General features: G+C 39.1%; 1 protein-coding gene across 2 annotated transcripts in view; it reads right to left on the reverse strand.

Annotated features, from left to right (window-relative positions):
- Positions 1–14,098, reverse strand: part of grik2 (glutamate receptor, ionotropic, kainate 2) — a 186,774-nt gene that overhangs the window by 113,450 nt on the left and 59,226 nt on the right. For both annotated transcript variants that reach the window (XM_044033726.1, XM_044033727.1), the window contains exons 3-4: positions 10,756–10,923; positions 9,585–9,842 (exon numbers count right to left, since the gene is read on the reverse strand). In XM_044033726.1, coding sequence (XP_043889661.1) covers positions 9,585–9,842; positions 10,756–10,923 — 426 coding nt within the window. The remainder of the gene's footprint in view (positions 1–9,584; positions 9,843–10,755; positions 10,924–14,098) is intronic.

Here is a 14,098-nt window from a genome sequence, read left to right on the forward strand (position 1 = left end):
GCGTAAAACAGTTCACAGTTCGCCTGTGATAAATATCCATGCGTGGGAATGGACCCTCAAGCTTCTCCTTTCTAAATCTCTCTTGAGATCTCACTGGCGACAAGGAAGTAAAGTTCCTTTTACAGGGCTGTTCAATCATTATCACCCACATGGACATTTAAGCGATTTCCCCAGACGGCTAATACACAGTGTTGCATGATGGGAGTGACTGTTGATGAGTCACTGAGCTGCACACTCCTGGGGTCAAGGTTAATGTGATCCTTGCCACATCAGCTGGCTTATTTATGTTCATTTAAATGGGTGGAAGACGTTAGAGGAGGATTAAAGCAGGCCTGCAGTCAAAGGTTCTAATAGCTGCTGAGGATAGAGGCCGAACATGCACACTGCGGCTCCCTCACTATGAATAAACCTGCAGATGTAAATGTGGGCCAGTCACAGCAGTGGAAATTTTCTTTGCTGTGCATCATACTTCTTCTGGCTTTAAATCACTTGCGCTAAAATAAAAGAAAGCCCATTCCTTGAAACACCACTGTGCTTTTCTACAATTAACTCTGACTTTAACGTATATACTCATGGTATACTGGGAATAAAAAAAGTTCTTCCTCTGCCACAAAACGAGTTCAAAGTAATTAGTTTAGGGAATGAGAGAAAGTATCTTCAGTTTCTAAGTAAGAAATCAAATGTGTGTGAACAAGGGTGGAGCACAAAAAAGGCACACTTGGCAGTCTCAGTGGGCCCCCTTCTATTCATACATACATTCCCTCACATTGATTAATTGAAGCAAATGAATATATAGTACATCTGCAGCAGTAATAGGTTTCACAGAGACCAAGAAAACAGCACTTTTCAAAGTGGAGTGTGCAGGATCATGAGAAAATATTTAATTGTTCAGTGTCAATCCAAGGTTGTTAGATACTAACACTTTGGGATGGAGGCTATCGGTGCTGAGCTCTTTTCATTGTTGAGGCTGCTTTGCAGTGTAGGCAGTTGTTACCAATGCTGGAATCGTATCCAAATAATATGCACAGGTTCTAAGTGTAACAGCCAAGTGGAGTGCAATCTCTCTCTCTCTCTCTCACTCTCGCTCTGAACTCTGATAATATCCAGTATCCTTGTGCACAGCATGTGTGCCGGGCAAATTACTAAAAGAGCATCTGCCAACACACATGGCTGTGACCTGCACCATGGTTCACAAAAACATAGCCATTTGTTTGTTGATGAAATCAGTGCAGAGACATCAATGTCACTGGGTGTAAGCAATAGTCAATGATAAATGGCAATGCAAATGTGTTTTTGAGGCACTGTGGCATTAGGGAAAAATAATGCTCAGTGGGAGAACAAAAAAACAACAGTGGTCTATTTGTTAAGAGAAATGAGATGTAATGACTTGACAGATGCTTTACTTCCATATTATTTGGTCATGTGTACATAATATTAATATATAATATAATATTAAACTACACTAATAAAGGGGTTTTTTTTGGTGGATGTTTGATGCACAATGAAAGGCTCCATAATTCCATAAAATGCTCTTATTCCATTACATTTGTTATAATGTGATTTTATTGTTCGTGTTTGTGCCAAAAATGTGTCAATGTTTGGTCAATAAGATGCTGATTTTCAGTTTGTTGTCTCTTGTGATCAAATGCATTATTATTATTATGATTATTATTATTATTATTATTATTATTAATAATAATAATAATAATAATAATAATAACAATAATACAAATAGGCAGACTGGTCTATACTTTCCAATTTTGCACTAACAAAAATGTAAGACAAAAGCATGGGGTCACAGCAAGTAAAGCAGCTGCTATTAGCATTCCAGCACTGCAGAAGTGGGATTAGCATGGTGAAAGTGAAGCATCCGTGAGTCTTTCTAAACAGGCTGTTGAGTGGTAGTGGAGTCTATGATGGAAGCAGGACTGCTGGTGCAGAGACACACTGAAACAGAGTTACAGTGTGATGGGGTCCTAGGTCTCAATCTGAATGAAATTCCACAGATAGTGTAAAAGCTAATTTAAGCAACTTGGCCTTATTTTTAGATCTGAATCACACTTTCCCAAATAATGTGTGAACAATATAATTTCCTCGGCTCATTTGGGACATGTTACTGTCTACTAACAGTAACATTACATTTGCCAGGAATGAATACTCCTCCTAATATCACCCTTACAAGATGTTTGGGAGGAAACACAAAGGCATTCAAATGTACATTGTGGTCAGGTAGCATGAGCATTTCCTCTGTGAAACATCCGACAACAAAACAATGTGGAGCGCATGGAAATCCACAGCATCAAAGCAGAGCCATCTGCTGCCACAGTGGAGCGCTAAGAAACGATGAGATTGGGAAATGTAAAGAGCAATATGACCCACAAGTGTGCTTTTACAAAGGAAATTACATGATATACTGTCTGGTGAGCCATAGCTTTAAGATTGGTCTTTTAAGGGGAAAATCAATTTTAAGACGTGAAGTTAAAACCCTTAGAGCAGGCCTATGATCTATTTCTGTAAAAAGAAAAAAAGAAAAAACATGGCTCAATTGCGCCATGCACACAGAAAACACATGACCTTGTTAAAGACAATAAAGAAATATGCAAATAAAAAAAAACTGTTCATGTTAGTTCACTCTTCACATGAGAAACAATTGGTTTGATTATTGATACTTCTAAATCTTTTTCTTACTGATCAAATTAATAATTGTTAAGCAACATACCAAATATGGATTTCATTTCAGCATATTAAATGGAAATTAGTAATTGCATGTTTTCTCCTCAGGCCTCTGAGGAGTTATTGAAAACCTGAGCCTATAGACAGGTTCAAACTTGGAGGAAAAATCTACTTAGTCCTAAACTGTCAAGAGCTTTACTTTACTAGAGAGCTTAATTGGACAGAAGAGCACAATAATAGAGGATGGAACAAGAAATCAGTCACAGTGCTTCATGTGGAACCAGCCGTGTCTAACATCCATTTTGGGAGGTGTATCATATGAGCAGTCTCCGGCCTCCGGTCACAAGCTGCCAGTATAATTATAGATGTTGCCAGACATCAACAAAGGCATGGCAATTCGAATTGGAAACCAAACATTTAACGCCACTACACTGGTATCATAAATGCACACATCACAACATGGATTGTTTGCACAATTGGTTCTAATGATGCTGATAGCAGAGTCTGTAACCTGGCACAAATGCATTTGTAGGTGGTTCGGTGCACATTTATTTAGTGTCTGTGCTACTGTTAAAAAAACGCACGAAAGAAAACAAATTGATGTTGTAATACAATAATGTGCCAGTGTTACACATGGATTAAGTTGGAAATACCTGCTGGTTTCAATGAATAACATATTTGTTTGTTTGTTTTTTGTTTGCCATTACAACTGGGATAATACTACAAATTAATCAGGCTTTTCATATTTATACTAGTTTTCATTGAATTGATAATAATTAGTACAACCACATAGCTAGTCCCATGGCAGCAGAGTTAGACCAAGTGCTGACCACCATTGTGCTGTCCTATCAATGTACATGAATAGAACAGCTTTTAAGAGTACACAGAGGAGAGTGTATACTGCAAAAGTACTTTTATCAGTGTACAAATACAGTAACTAATAAACAACCTTTTATGTCAGATGATGTATTGTAGATTAACCCCCAAAAGTGCCTGCTTTTGGTTTGCTGTGTCAAAGAGTCAAAGACTAGCTGGTGAAAATTTGGGTGACAATTGTGATGTGTCCAAATGTAGTGAATTTGGCCCTGGATTATGCTGGATTATAGAAAAGCACTCCCAATTAGTGGGCGCTATTGTCACCCTTACTTGTATCCACAGTGTTATGGAGATTTTTGATTATCAGGTAAGATGACCAATGATGGAACCCCTGGATTCAGTGATGAGTTAAATTGAAAGATTTCATTGTAGACAGCTCAGATCCGAGGAGAACTGAGACAATGCCTGACATCTGAACAGTAAGGCATCATCGTCGATTCTGGCGAGCAGCGAGCCTTGAGATGGTGTATCCGGGCCAGATGTCTGGCGCCTTGGTTTCTAGTGAGGGAACCTTGAAAGGTGCCTAGTTTGTGGTGTCTTATGCCAAGTTGTGGCCGTTTATATTGAACACCAGGTCTGGTTATAAGAATATGTGTGTAATTAAACTGAAAGTTGGCTGAAGATGAGAATTTTCTCTCACACACAGCACTAATTCTGAACACTGCGGTTAAAAGCTACTGTCACAGAAAGTCTTACACTGAAACAATAAGTCTACCAGGGAAGGCAGGGATTTTGCCCTTTGAGTTTCAGCTTTTCATTGTTAAACACCAGTGTAAAAATGATAATTTTCACTGACAGGGACCTACGCCTGGTTTGGGCACTTCAGCAATTTAACTGTTGCTTTAACACTACTCCTCCATAAAAATTTAAGGGGGGTTGTGAAACAGATTTAAAAAAAGAACAGTCATACTTAAAGCGGTGGAGTTTAACATAGCCTGACCTTTATTCAATATAGTGTGAGTTAGGTTCCAAACATTTGGGGATGTTTTTGTATTGCCTCTGTCAGAGTCTAAAACCAAGGGTGTGCATTAATCAGCTGTTTTCAGCAGTAAAGTGACAGTTGGCTCACTGTGAATCAGTGTTACAATGGTTAAAACAATGGCAAGGTAGATGTGAATGTTGGTGTTGCTAAAGGACTATTATAAGACACTTTTTATTTATTGAACTAACAACTAATGCAAACAATATTGTTATTATTATGCTATGATTATATTATTATCACATAGGATTGATTTGGATTTGGCTCCTGATACATTATGACTTCTTCTTGTGCTGCTTCTACCAATTTTAAAATGTATATGCTCCTGCCACTATGGAAATACTACACCAAAGTATAAGGTATATGCAGGTTCATCCTGCACAAGTCACCCACTTAAAAAGCAAGCGGAAAAGTTTGTTCCACATCATGAAAATGTCATAAAAAAGTCATGCTTTGGACGAAAAGCGAGTACTACAGAGACCACAGACAGTGTAACAGCGGTTACACCTCTTTCACTTCAATTCCTCCGCCAAACGCATATTGCTGTTGAAAAAAGCCAGACGTTAGCAGGTGCTCATGAAATTTTGACGAGTGGAAAAAGGGTCTAACATTGTAACATGACCCCTGCCTTGCTCTACACTTTCAGACTGTTGCTTCCAGGCTTGTAATTCCCATTAACATCCCACCAGGACTTAACAAAGACCAGACATGCCCACCCTCTAAATACCAGCTTAGCTTGTCAGACATGGCTCTTAATCATTTCCATGCATCTCTCGAATGACCACTTTGGCATTACACCATGCAGTCATCCATATTACTTGTAGAGGACATGCTGTCAAGCTGACCTTTCATCAAGCACCACAGGCTCTGCCACAATCAGAAAAAAAAAGGTGATGGATTATAGACGCGTTTGAGGAAAGCATACACAACATAAGCAACTGCATCTCCAGAGAAGTAGGATTATTTCTTTTTTGTCGCCATTAAAATAGAAGAACAATAGTGCTGAAGAATTAAAACCGAGTTTTGATTTGTTTAGAGAATAAAATATCCTTTTTTCTTTATCATGTTATATATCATATATATAGACCCATGTGGATGCTCTGGTTCTCAGGGAATGATTCTGACCTGCTGTAAGTTCCTTGGGGACCACCACCAGGCAATAGCCCATTTACACTGTTTCACAAACAATTCAAACCTTACAAACAGAATACCACATTACTTGATCGAGTACTTCCTTGAAGATTGTGGGGATAGCCCCACTTCCAGACTCTTTTGCCGCATGTTCACCATTTATTAATAAAGTTAAAGCAATTGACATGTATTTTTCCCAATTTTAATTCTACTAGACATCAAATCCTAGATCCTAGAGACACTTTAAACACGTTAAAGAAAAAAAAAACGTGAAAAGCATTGTAGTGTAATGACAGAAACCATTTTGGTGATATATGGCTATGTTACGCAAACATTATGTTTTTGTATTTGCTGTTTTTATTACACCCTGCGATGGACTGGTGACCTTTCCGGAGCCACTCACCCAATGTCAGAAGGAAATGGCTGTAGCTCCCCCATGATCCTCAAATATAATGGAAGGATGTTTTTGTTTGTGTGTGTGTGTTTGTTTGGGAATAGTCAAGAACCCACATTTGCAGTAGAAATAACAATATCAGGTAAAAATATTATATATAGCATATCAAAATTAGATTTGAATGACGCCCTTTAAGTGTATTGTCCTGGTCTCTACATCTTAAAAATAATCTGCCATGGTTATTTATGTATGATGCATTTCATTTTGAAAGTTTTACTTCAAGAGGAGAGAGCTAAATGTGAAAATAACTCTCTCTTGTCCCTCTAACCAATTTGAGATTACTTAGTTCTTTACTTTGCATGTGTTTTATGAGGTTATAAACAAGAACAGACACAGCGTTTTATTACTGTGTATTCCTATTTGTTTATTTTGTTGGCATAAAAACAGAGTATAAATAAAAAGATCTATTCTTTACTTTGAAGAGAGTTGCCAATATTTTTGTTTGTCAAAACAAATCAAACAATTTTCAAGTCATTGTCTAATATAATAATAAGACATAAGAATAATGCATTTTAAAGTCAACGTAAAAACTACACAATGTGAAAAATAATGCACGCCGTCAAGATGAAAGAGTAAAACAAGAAAAACATGTTAAAACTCACTAAATATGTCACAACATATGTGTTCACAGAAAACCATCTAACTGATTTGTGATCATGAAACTAGTGAGTCCGATAATTGCTTCAAAATAACTGAAATGGTTGTTGATTATATAACTTGTTCCTGAATAATGAACTGCTATTCAATTAATGGGCTTCTCTTGCCACAGATGTGGTACAATTGGGACTTTTCTTCATAATCTCAGTTTTAAGTTTTACCCAATCAGAAATACAACAGCGGCAGCACCCAGCAGAAGACTGTTTAATTCAGTTACAGTACAGGAAGATATGTATGGACTCCATACTGTGAAGCAGCAGAGAAAAGTAGTTCTGTCCAAGCAGGTGTTTTATTGCACGGTAGCCTGTTCTCCCTTATGGCCTAATCAAACTTTGTAGCAGCAGTGGTAGCAGTCCCAGTGTTCCAGGTAGTTGCATGGCTGTTAAAGCTGGCTGGGAGAGATATAACACATGCTGCTGCCATCTCAGTTTTGCCATTATAAAGTTGAGCTGTTAGAGGAGTCCCATTATGGTTATTGATTTGCTTGTTTGCTTCCCGCTTGGTGGAAAAACAGCACAAATAAAGAAGTTGTTTCCCGTTCCCTTTATATACCATTCCTGAAAAGCAGACTGAGTTTGAATCTGTGAGGGAGAAGGTGCCCATGAATATTATAAGTTAATATAAATGTTCTGTGGCACATGCATTGCTCAGTGTGTCAGATGATATTTTTCTTGTACTGAAACAAAGGGTTGGAAAGAAAGAAACTGAATCCTGGCTGCACCTTTTCAAAGACTCCAATTAGATCAGATTTCCGTGTTTGCCCTCAACACTATCAGCCCTCACTATCAGGCCACCAGTGCATAGTGACAAAGAACAGGAGAAGCTGTTTGTAGTTCAGGCCAGACTCATTTCCTGTCACCGAGACAATCAAACCACTATTAACCCCATAGTGAACTAGAGATGTCCACATTACACCTTAATTAACAGAGGTGACGGGATCACTGACAGGTGATCCCTCGCTAAAGCCAACTGAATGACCTGCAAGGCTAAAACCAGCACACACACACACACACTACTTCAATTTGTGACTCAGTGAAAATATCTGTTTAATGTACATTATTTTATTTGTCAAAGGAACTGGTGTTACCATTTTGTTTTGTTCGTTTTTGTTAACCTTTTAATTTCTTGTGTGTGTTGGAGCTATAGTAGCTTTCTAATACCAAATCTCTATTTAATGTGTGAGTGGGCTCAGGTGAAAACAGGGATAATCCACAGTGAGTGAATGGGCAAGTATCTTACCGCCTGCATGCCCAGGTCACCTAGATTCAGCTGCTGTTGTGAATGAAATCCCCCCCAAGCAGTTTCATGCCTGGCAATGCAAACAGCAACATTCAGACGGAATTTCCCAAACACTACCCCTGTACCCTTATTTGTTTTTTCTCTTTTCTCCTTATAATTAGTTTGGACACCTTGCTATTACCTTGACCCTTACACCATAGCTCCATCTAATTTCAACCAATTCAGACACATAATTGGGCAGTAAAATTGAGGTGTGTGGATGCCTTTGAATAGAGAAATGGTCAAATAAAATTAAATATTTCTGCAAATGTACTGAATAACTCATAAAATCTGTTCAAATCTATTTGTATGCAAACAAAGCTAAAGTTTTTTGAAAATAATTCACTATCGAACTCACAATCAAATAGTGCCAAATTGCGTTAAATAACCTCATTTAACCTCTACATTACTGCCAGTTTACACTACGATAAATGCACTCCTTCCTATTGATACTTTGTTTGTGGGCAAGCAATTTTAATCTCCGGGAAAGACTGTTAATGTGCATGTAATGAAGAACACATTATAGGGGGCCATTCGCCAAACACAAATGGAATGAATTACCATCATAGTACAAAATAATTTCATCTACTTTAAACAAAACGTTAAGGATTTTGAAATTACATTCAGGTTTTAAGTACGTGTGTGTGTATCAGCCCTGTGAACGACTTTCTTTCACTCAGCTCGTGCTAATGAAGCCTCCAGTCGATGGTGATGATGCTCAAGAGAAAAGGAAAAAAAAATAGTTCATGAATTACGCACTTTGTAGTGCAACGCGCTTGTTTGCTTGTTTGTCTGGCAAATGCAATTAGCACATGTCTCCAATAAGCAGAGTTCTTCTCGCCTGAATAATGAAAACACAGAGAACTCACACTATTTTAATCAAAGGTGCGACGGTCCCAGTGTATCTGTTGGGTGCAGCTCTGGGAAGCCTGTCAGCCTGTCTTCAGGCTGGCACACACACTGACCTCTGGCATATGGTACATGTACCCTGCCTGCTGGCTTATTTGTCGCCTGGCGACCTGGACTGCAATAATAGCAAGGTTCGAACAAGGTCTCAGTCCCTGGTAACAAGAATATCGTGTCTACCGTGGCACAACACAAACTCTCTGGCTCTTTAATGAAGTATGGAACATTTATAAATGGAAAAATATTCAGCTGTACCTCGGCAGGAGTCTGTTATTCCACGTTAGTTCAGGTCAAAGATAGGTCACATAAAAAAGAGACGTGCAAAAATGTCGATCTCGTTTCACACACTTTTTTACATGAGAATTGAAAAACTGAAGAGTTATGTTGATTCACCACTTTTAGTTCGATGTGTCATTGTGTCATTTGTCTCATACTTCCCTGTCACTCTTCATAGTTGAAATGATTTGGAATATTTGGTCTAACAACTAACTTTGTGGTTCAGGTTTGTGACCAAATATCAAGCTTAAGATATCCAGCAACAGGTTTGAATGTGTCTGATTTCGTCAGGTTGTCACAGCTGCGCACAATTTTGCAATAACATCTACAAAAAAATAAAATCCAGTGACTTACCTGTGCTGTCATCATAAACCACAGTGACCGTCTTCCACTTGAAGAAGTGGACCAGGTCGAGAATGGCCCGGCTGAGGGAGGAAAAGTCTGGGTAGAGGCTGACGTAGAAGACATCCCTGTTGTCTGATACTTGGTGTTTCCACTTGGTCTGGATGTGTGGCACCCCGAGCGCATTACAAATGGACTGGACCGCATTTGCAGAGGAACTGTGAGAGGGGCCGAAGATGGCTGCCACCCCCAAAGAAAGCTGGTCACAGGCTAAAGACAGAAAACACAACATAGAGATGGTGCCGTGATATGTCTGGTGAAATTCTCTTACTGTCAACAAAGCCAGCGCGACACTACAAATTAGCCACATTTTATTTGATTTATTTTTACACCATGGTATTACACAGTCGTTGAGAAATGACCAAAAAGACATCACTGAAATAAGCTTTATGAAATGAAGGAAATTAATTGTCCTGCAAAGAGCCCTGACTGTAACACAATTCAGCAGCATAATGAACTAATACTGGAGCTGGAACTTATCAGCCACCATCAGTGATGCTCACTAATTCCCTACTCTTGGGGCTAAATGGCACATATACACTGATTGATGACACAACCAATATTGCATTCTATGTTGCACAATGTAAAGCTATTTAAGCTTGCTTTTATGGAACTGCAGTCACAGAACATACATACATCACATTTTGTGACCATGTTGTTATGCTGCCTTCTTGTCCAGGTCACTCTTTATTAGTTTGCCTCTGTACTTTAATCAACTTACTTGATACAAGAGCGCTGGCTAAGTCGATGAGACAGAATATAATGGCGCATAATTGATAAGAGACTTGAAAAGTCAGTCTGATGCACACACAAAACTGCTAGATTATAGCACATTATTGGCCATCTCTGGGGGCCAAACAGGCCCTTGAATAACTGCAGCTGAGTCATTACCTGGAACCAATCAATTCTCTCTCTGTTTACAGTCGAAGTACTCAGCCATTCCTCCCTCGCTTGATTACGATTGTCACAATCTAAGCCACTGCAGCACAGCACACAGGAAAATACATTTGCAATGCAAAGTGACTCTGGCATACGCATGTGTGCACATACAAATACACGCACACACACAGCATGCAAGACAATGCCAACACCTGAGGCAGATGTCCCTTACAAACATAAATACCTTTCCTGGAGGCCTCAAAGCTGTCATAGATGTTTATCCTTTGGATGTCGTAGGTGAGCGTGGTGTTTGGCAGTAGGGTTCTGTTCCTGTTGATTGTGTTTAAAGCAAATTTAAAGGCTAGTTCCTCAGCACCTGATGGCCCACTTTCAATGGATTCAAATATCCCTCCTGTCAAAGAGAGAGAAAGAGATATACAGGTGAGACGGGGGATTAGTGACAGATCAACTGCTTAATACACAGACGTTTGTATTACACCTGTAATTTGATTCAATCTTTGTAACTCATTTAGAGCAAAGTAGCTAATTAGGACGGAAAATGGCTTATACGTAAAATGTTTGACAGAAAACAGTGAAATAACCTGCTCAATAGAAACCCTCCTTTGTTTCTTTAGAAATGGAAAATGTGAATGGTTTGTATCGACGTAGCCCTTTTCTAGTCCTGATGACCGCTAAAAGTGTTAAATACGACACCTTTTCCACCATTTCACATTAGATCACATCATTCACAGGATCAATTTGGGATTCAGTGTTTTGCCCAGTTAACATTTAACATTTTGTGCATGACTTTAAATGAACAAAACTGTAGGTCATAGAATAGCAGTCAAGAGAACAGAAACAGAGCAAAACTATAACCATCATGTTTCTGGTTGTCTTGAACGGTGGTTCCCAAACTTTTTCCTTGAAGCCCCCCTTGCTTGTGTCCAAGATAAACCAGGCCCTCCAACCTGAACCCCTGGAAAAATTGGGATTATCTAAATTTAATATGCAGGAATATAATTTTAATAACCTCACAACCTCAGAGCAGACAGAATTTTGTCATCTCTGGTGCCACATGGGTCTAGAATATGGTAAAGCAAAACAAACTGAGTGTGATGTTTGATCCAAGTCCCGCTAAGACCAACATCAAACCAGTGCTTAAACTGTCAAAGGCAAATTGGTGCAGATTAAATATCTCATACAACATCAGTTCAAAGAAATCTGAACTGCTCCTTTAAAGCCTCGATCAGTCACCATCAAATTTCCCTCATGAAGAAATGAGCCTTGAAGACCTCAGTACTTGCACTTGTGTACATGTACTCAACACCAGTGACTGACAGCTCAGCCGTCGTATTAATTTACTTCCTCATCAAGCGCTTATTAAAAGACAATCAATCTGATAACACTCACAAATAATGGTCTGCTGAGCAAGTCGCACAGAACACCAACTTTTTGTGCTGTTGGAAGGAAGGTAAATATAGCATTTTCTGAATCACGTTCTACTCCAACACTTCACTCTATCATCGATAGAAGATGTTCCACATAAGGAAGATGCACCACTCTCAATGGATTTTATCGATCCATTAAGTAAAACATATTTTAAGGTGAATTCTGATCAAGGAAAGGATGTTTGTTGAGGTTCAGGTTAATACACTGAAAGCTTACCTTCTGTTGAAAAACTGATGATTCTATTGATTTAGTTGCTCAATACTCAGGGTACTGTCTGTCCAATGTCGTAAATACTATTAGAGAGACTTGTTTGGAGGATGAGATGCTGTCTTGTATTGAGTATTTGCAAACAGCCCTTTTTATCTTTTGTGCTAATGAACTGATTTAACTAGAGTTTGAGAATATGTTTTTTATAGACAACAGTTAGCCATCTCTGGTATGATCACAAAGCGACATTTCAAGTTTTATGGAATGCTTAATTGTGTAGCCAATGCACTCAAAAGCATACAGAGGTTTACTCATCCGAATAAGGTGAATAATAATTGTTGGTAGTAAACAACCATACTGATATGCAATGAGGCAGCACAGACATCTATTTGCAGACATTTTACAACTTGAACTTTGGACTGTGGACAAAAAAATTGAGGAGTGAGTATTCTCTGGAATTCGCCACAGCGATCAGAAAATCAGGAACCTTCAGGTTATGGATTTGTATGATGAACTTTTAAATGTTGAGTGATTTTGTTGCAAAAATGCTTGCGCTAGAGAGCCTGGGCAAATAAAAACAGAAGACAGGCAATTATTTATTTACTCCAACATTTTCTACCTCAGTTCCTTGTGCTTATAATGATTAGACCCTGAGAGCTTTATGTCTATCCACGCTTTGGAGGGACTCCAACTTCCAACACTGTGTGCAGAAAACTGCATATGCTCAAGGCTGTAACTGAGCAAGCTTTAATATCCTGACACTGTATATCAATGACCCATTAGCCTCATGATAGGAAAAGCAACCGGATCCAGGGAGAATTCAATTACAATAATGTGTCCAGTATGAAGCACCGTGATGCATTTTCTTCAGAAAGCCTGGGGAGTGTGTTTAAAAGTGCAGCCGTCCAAAGCTACAGCCCTCCAGTGAATACTTCTGACAGCAAGCAGATGAATGGACAGAGAGGAAGCCTGGAGAGTAGGTGGTGGGGGAGGGTCGGGTTCTGAGATCAATGTTCTCTGATTGGCTGGCGAATCAATCAGCGAAGCCCTTGTGGAGCACCGGAGAGCAATGGGAAAGGATTTAAGTGTTTTATTTAGGTTAGCCCTATGGCCTGGCACTGCCGGCCCAGTGTCAGTCAGGCAAAGTCCGGACTGCTTGCTTTATTTACTCCATCTACAGGCACTTGAGTGTAGGACCCTCCTCTAGTCTAGACATAATCCATACACACTACTGCACAAGTACTGCAGGTCCTTTCTGTCAAACACAATTACCACAAGAACCTGATTCTGATCAATGCTTCCTTACAGTGTTTTCGCCAGTGGACTCTTTAAATGTGGTACTTTTTATAAGGGCATTTATTTTGGATCTTCAAGCAAATACCAAGACCTCTGACAGCAGCAGTACCACTGTCAAGAAGTTTCTACTTTCATTAGTATTCATCTCATGGGAGAGCCCTATTTTGCATGTCATAATGAGTTTGAATGAATTAATAAGCATCAGTTAAGCAGGATGTACTATAATTGGAAAGCTGAGTGTTTGGAATGGCTCAGTTCATACACCAGAAATGTTGCTCCCCTGCTGAGAATCTGTGCTTTTCCACTGAAGGAAATCTGGCCTGTAAATATGGAAATGAACAGTAAATTTGTGAATTAGAAAGGTGAATGTCAAAGTAGATAAGTTTGAATATGAATACCCATAGAGTCTAATGGCGATATTGCTACTTTGCATGGACAGAGATATGAAAGTGAAGCTGAAAAGAGAGATGGGCACAGAAGGAAAAGACAAAATAAATCCTCCAGTTCACTTGTCACCTCGATAAAAGAAAGTGGTTCTTTAAACTGCACAACAGCACCAACTGTGTAAGTCCGACTTACACTTAAACCTTAAGCCCTCATCAGGGTGACAGACAGATTTCATGGAACAAGAGACC

This window comes from Solea senegalensis, linkage group LG9, assembly GCF_019176455.1.
Source record: "Solea senegalensis isolate Sse05_10M linkage group LG9, IFAPA_SoseM_1, whole genome shotgun sequence".
Taxonomy (NCBI): domain Eukaryota; kingdom Metazoa; phylum Chordata; class Actinopteri; order Pleuronectiformes; family Soleidae; genus Solea; species Solea senegalensis.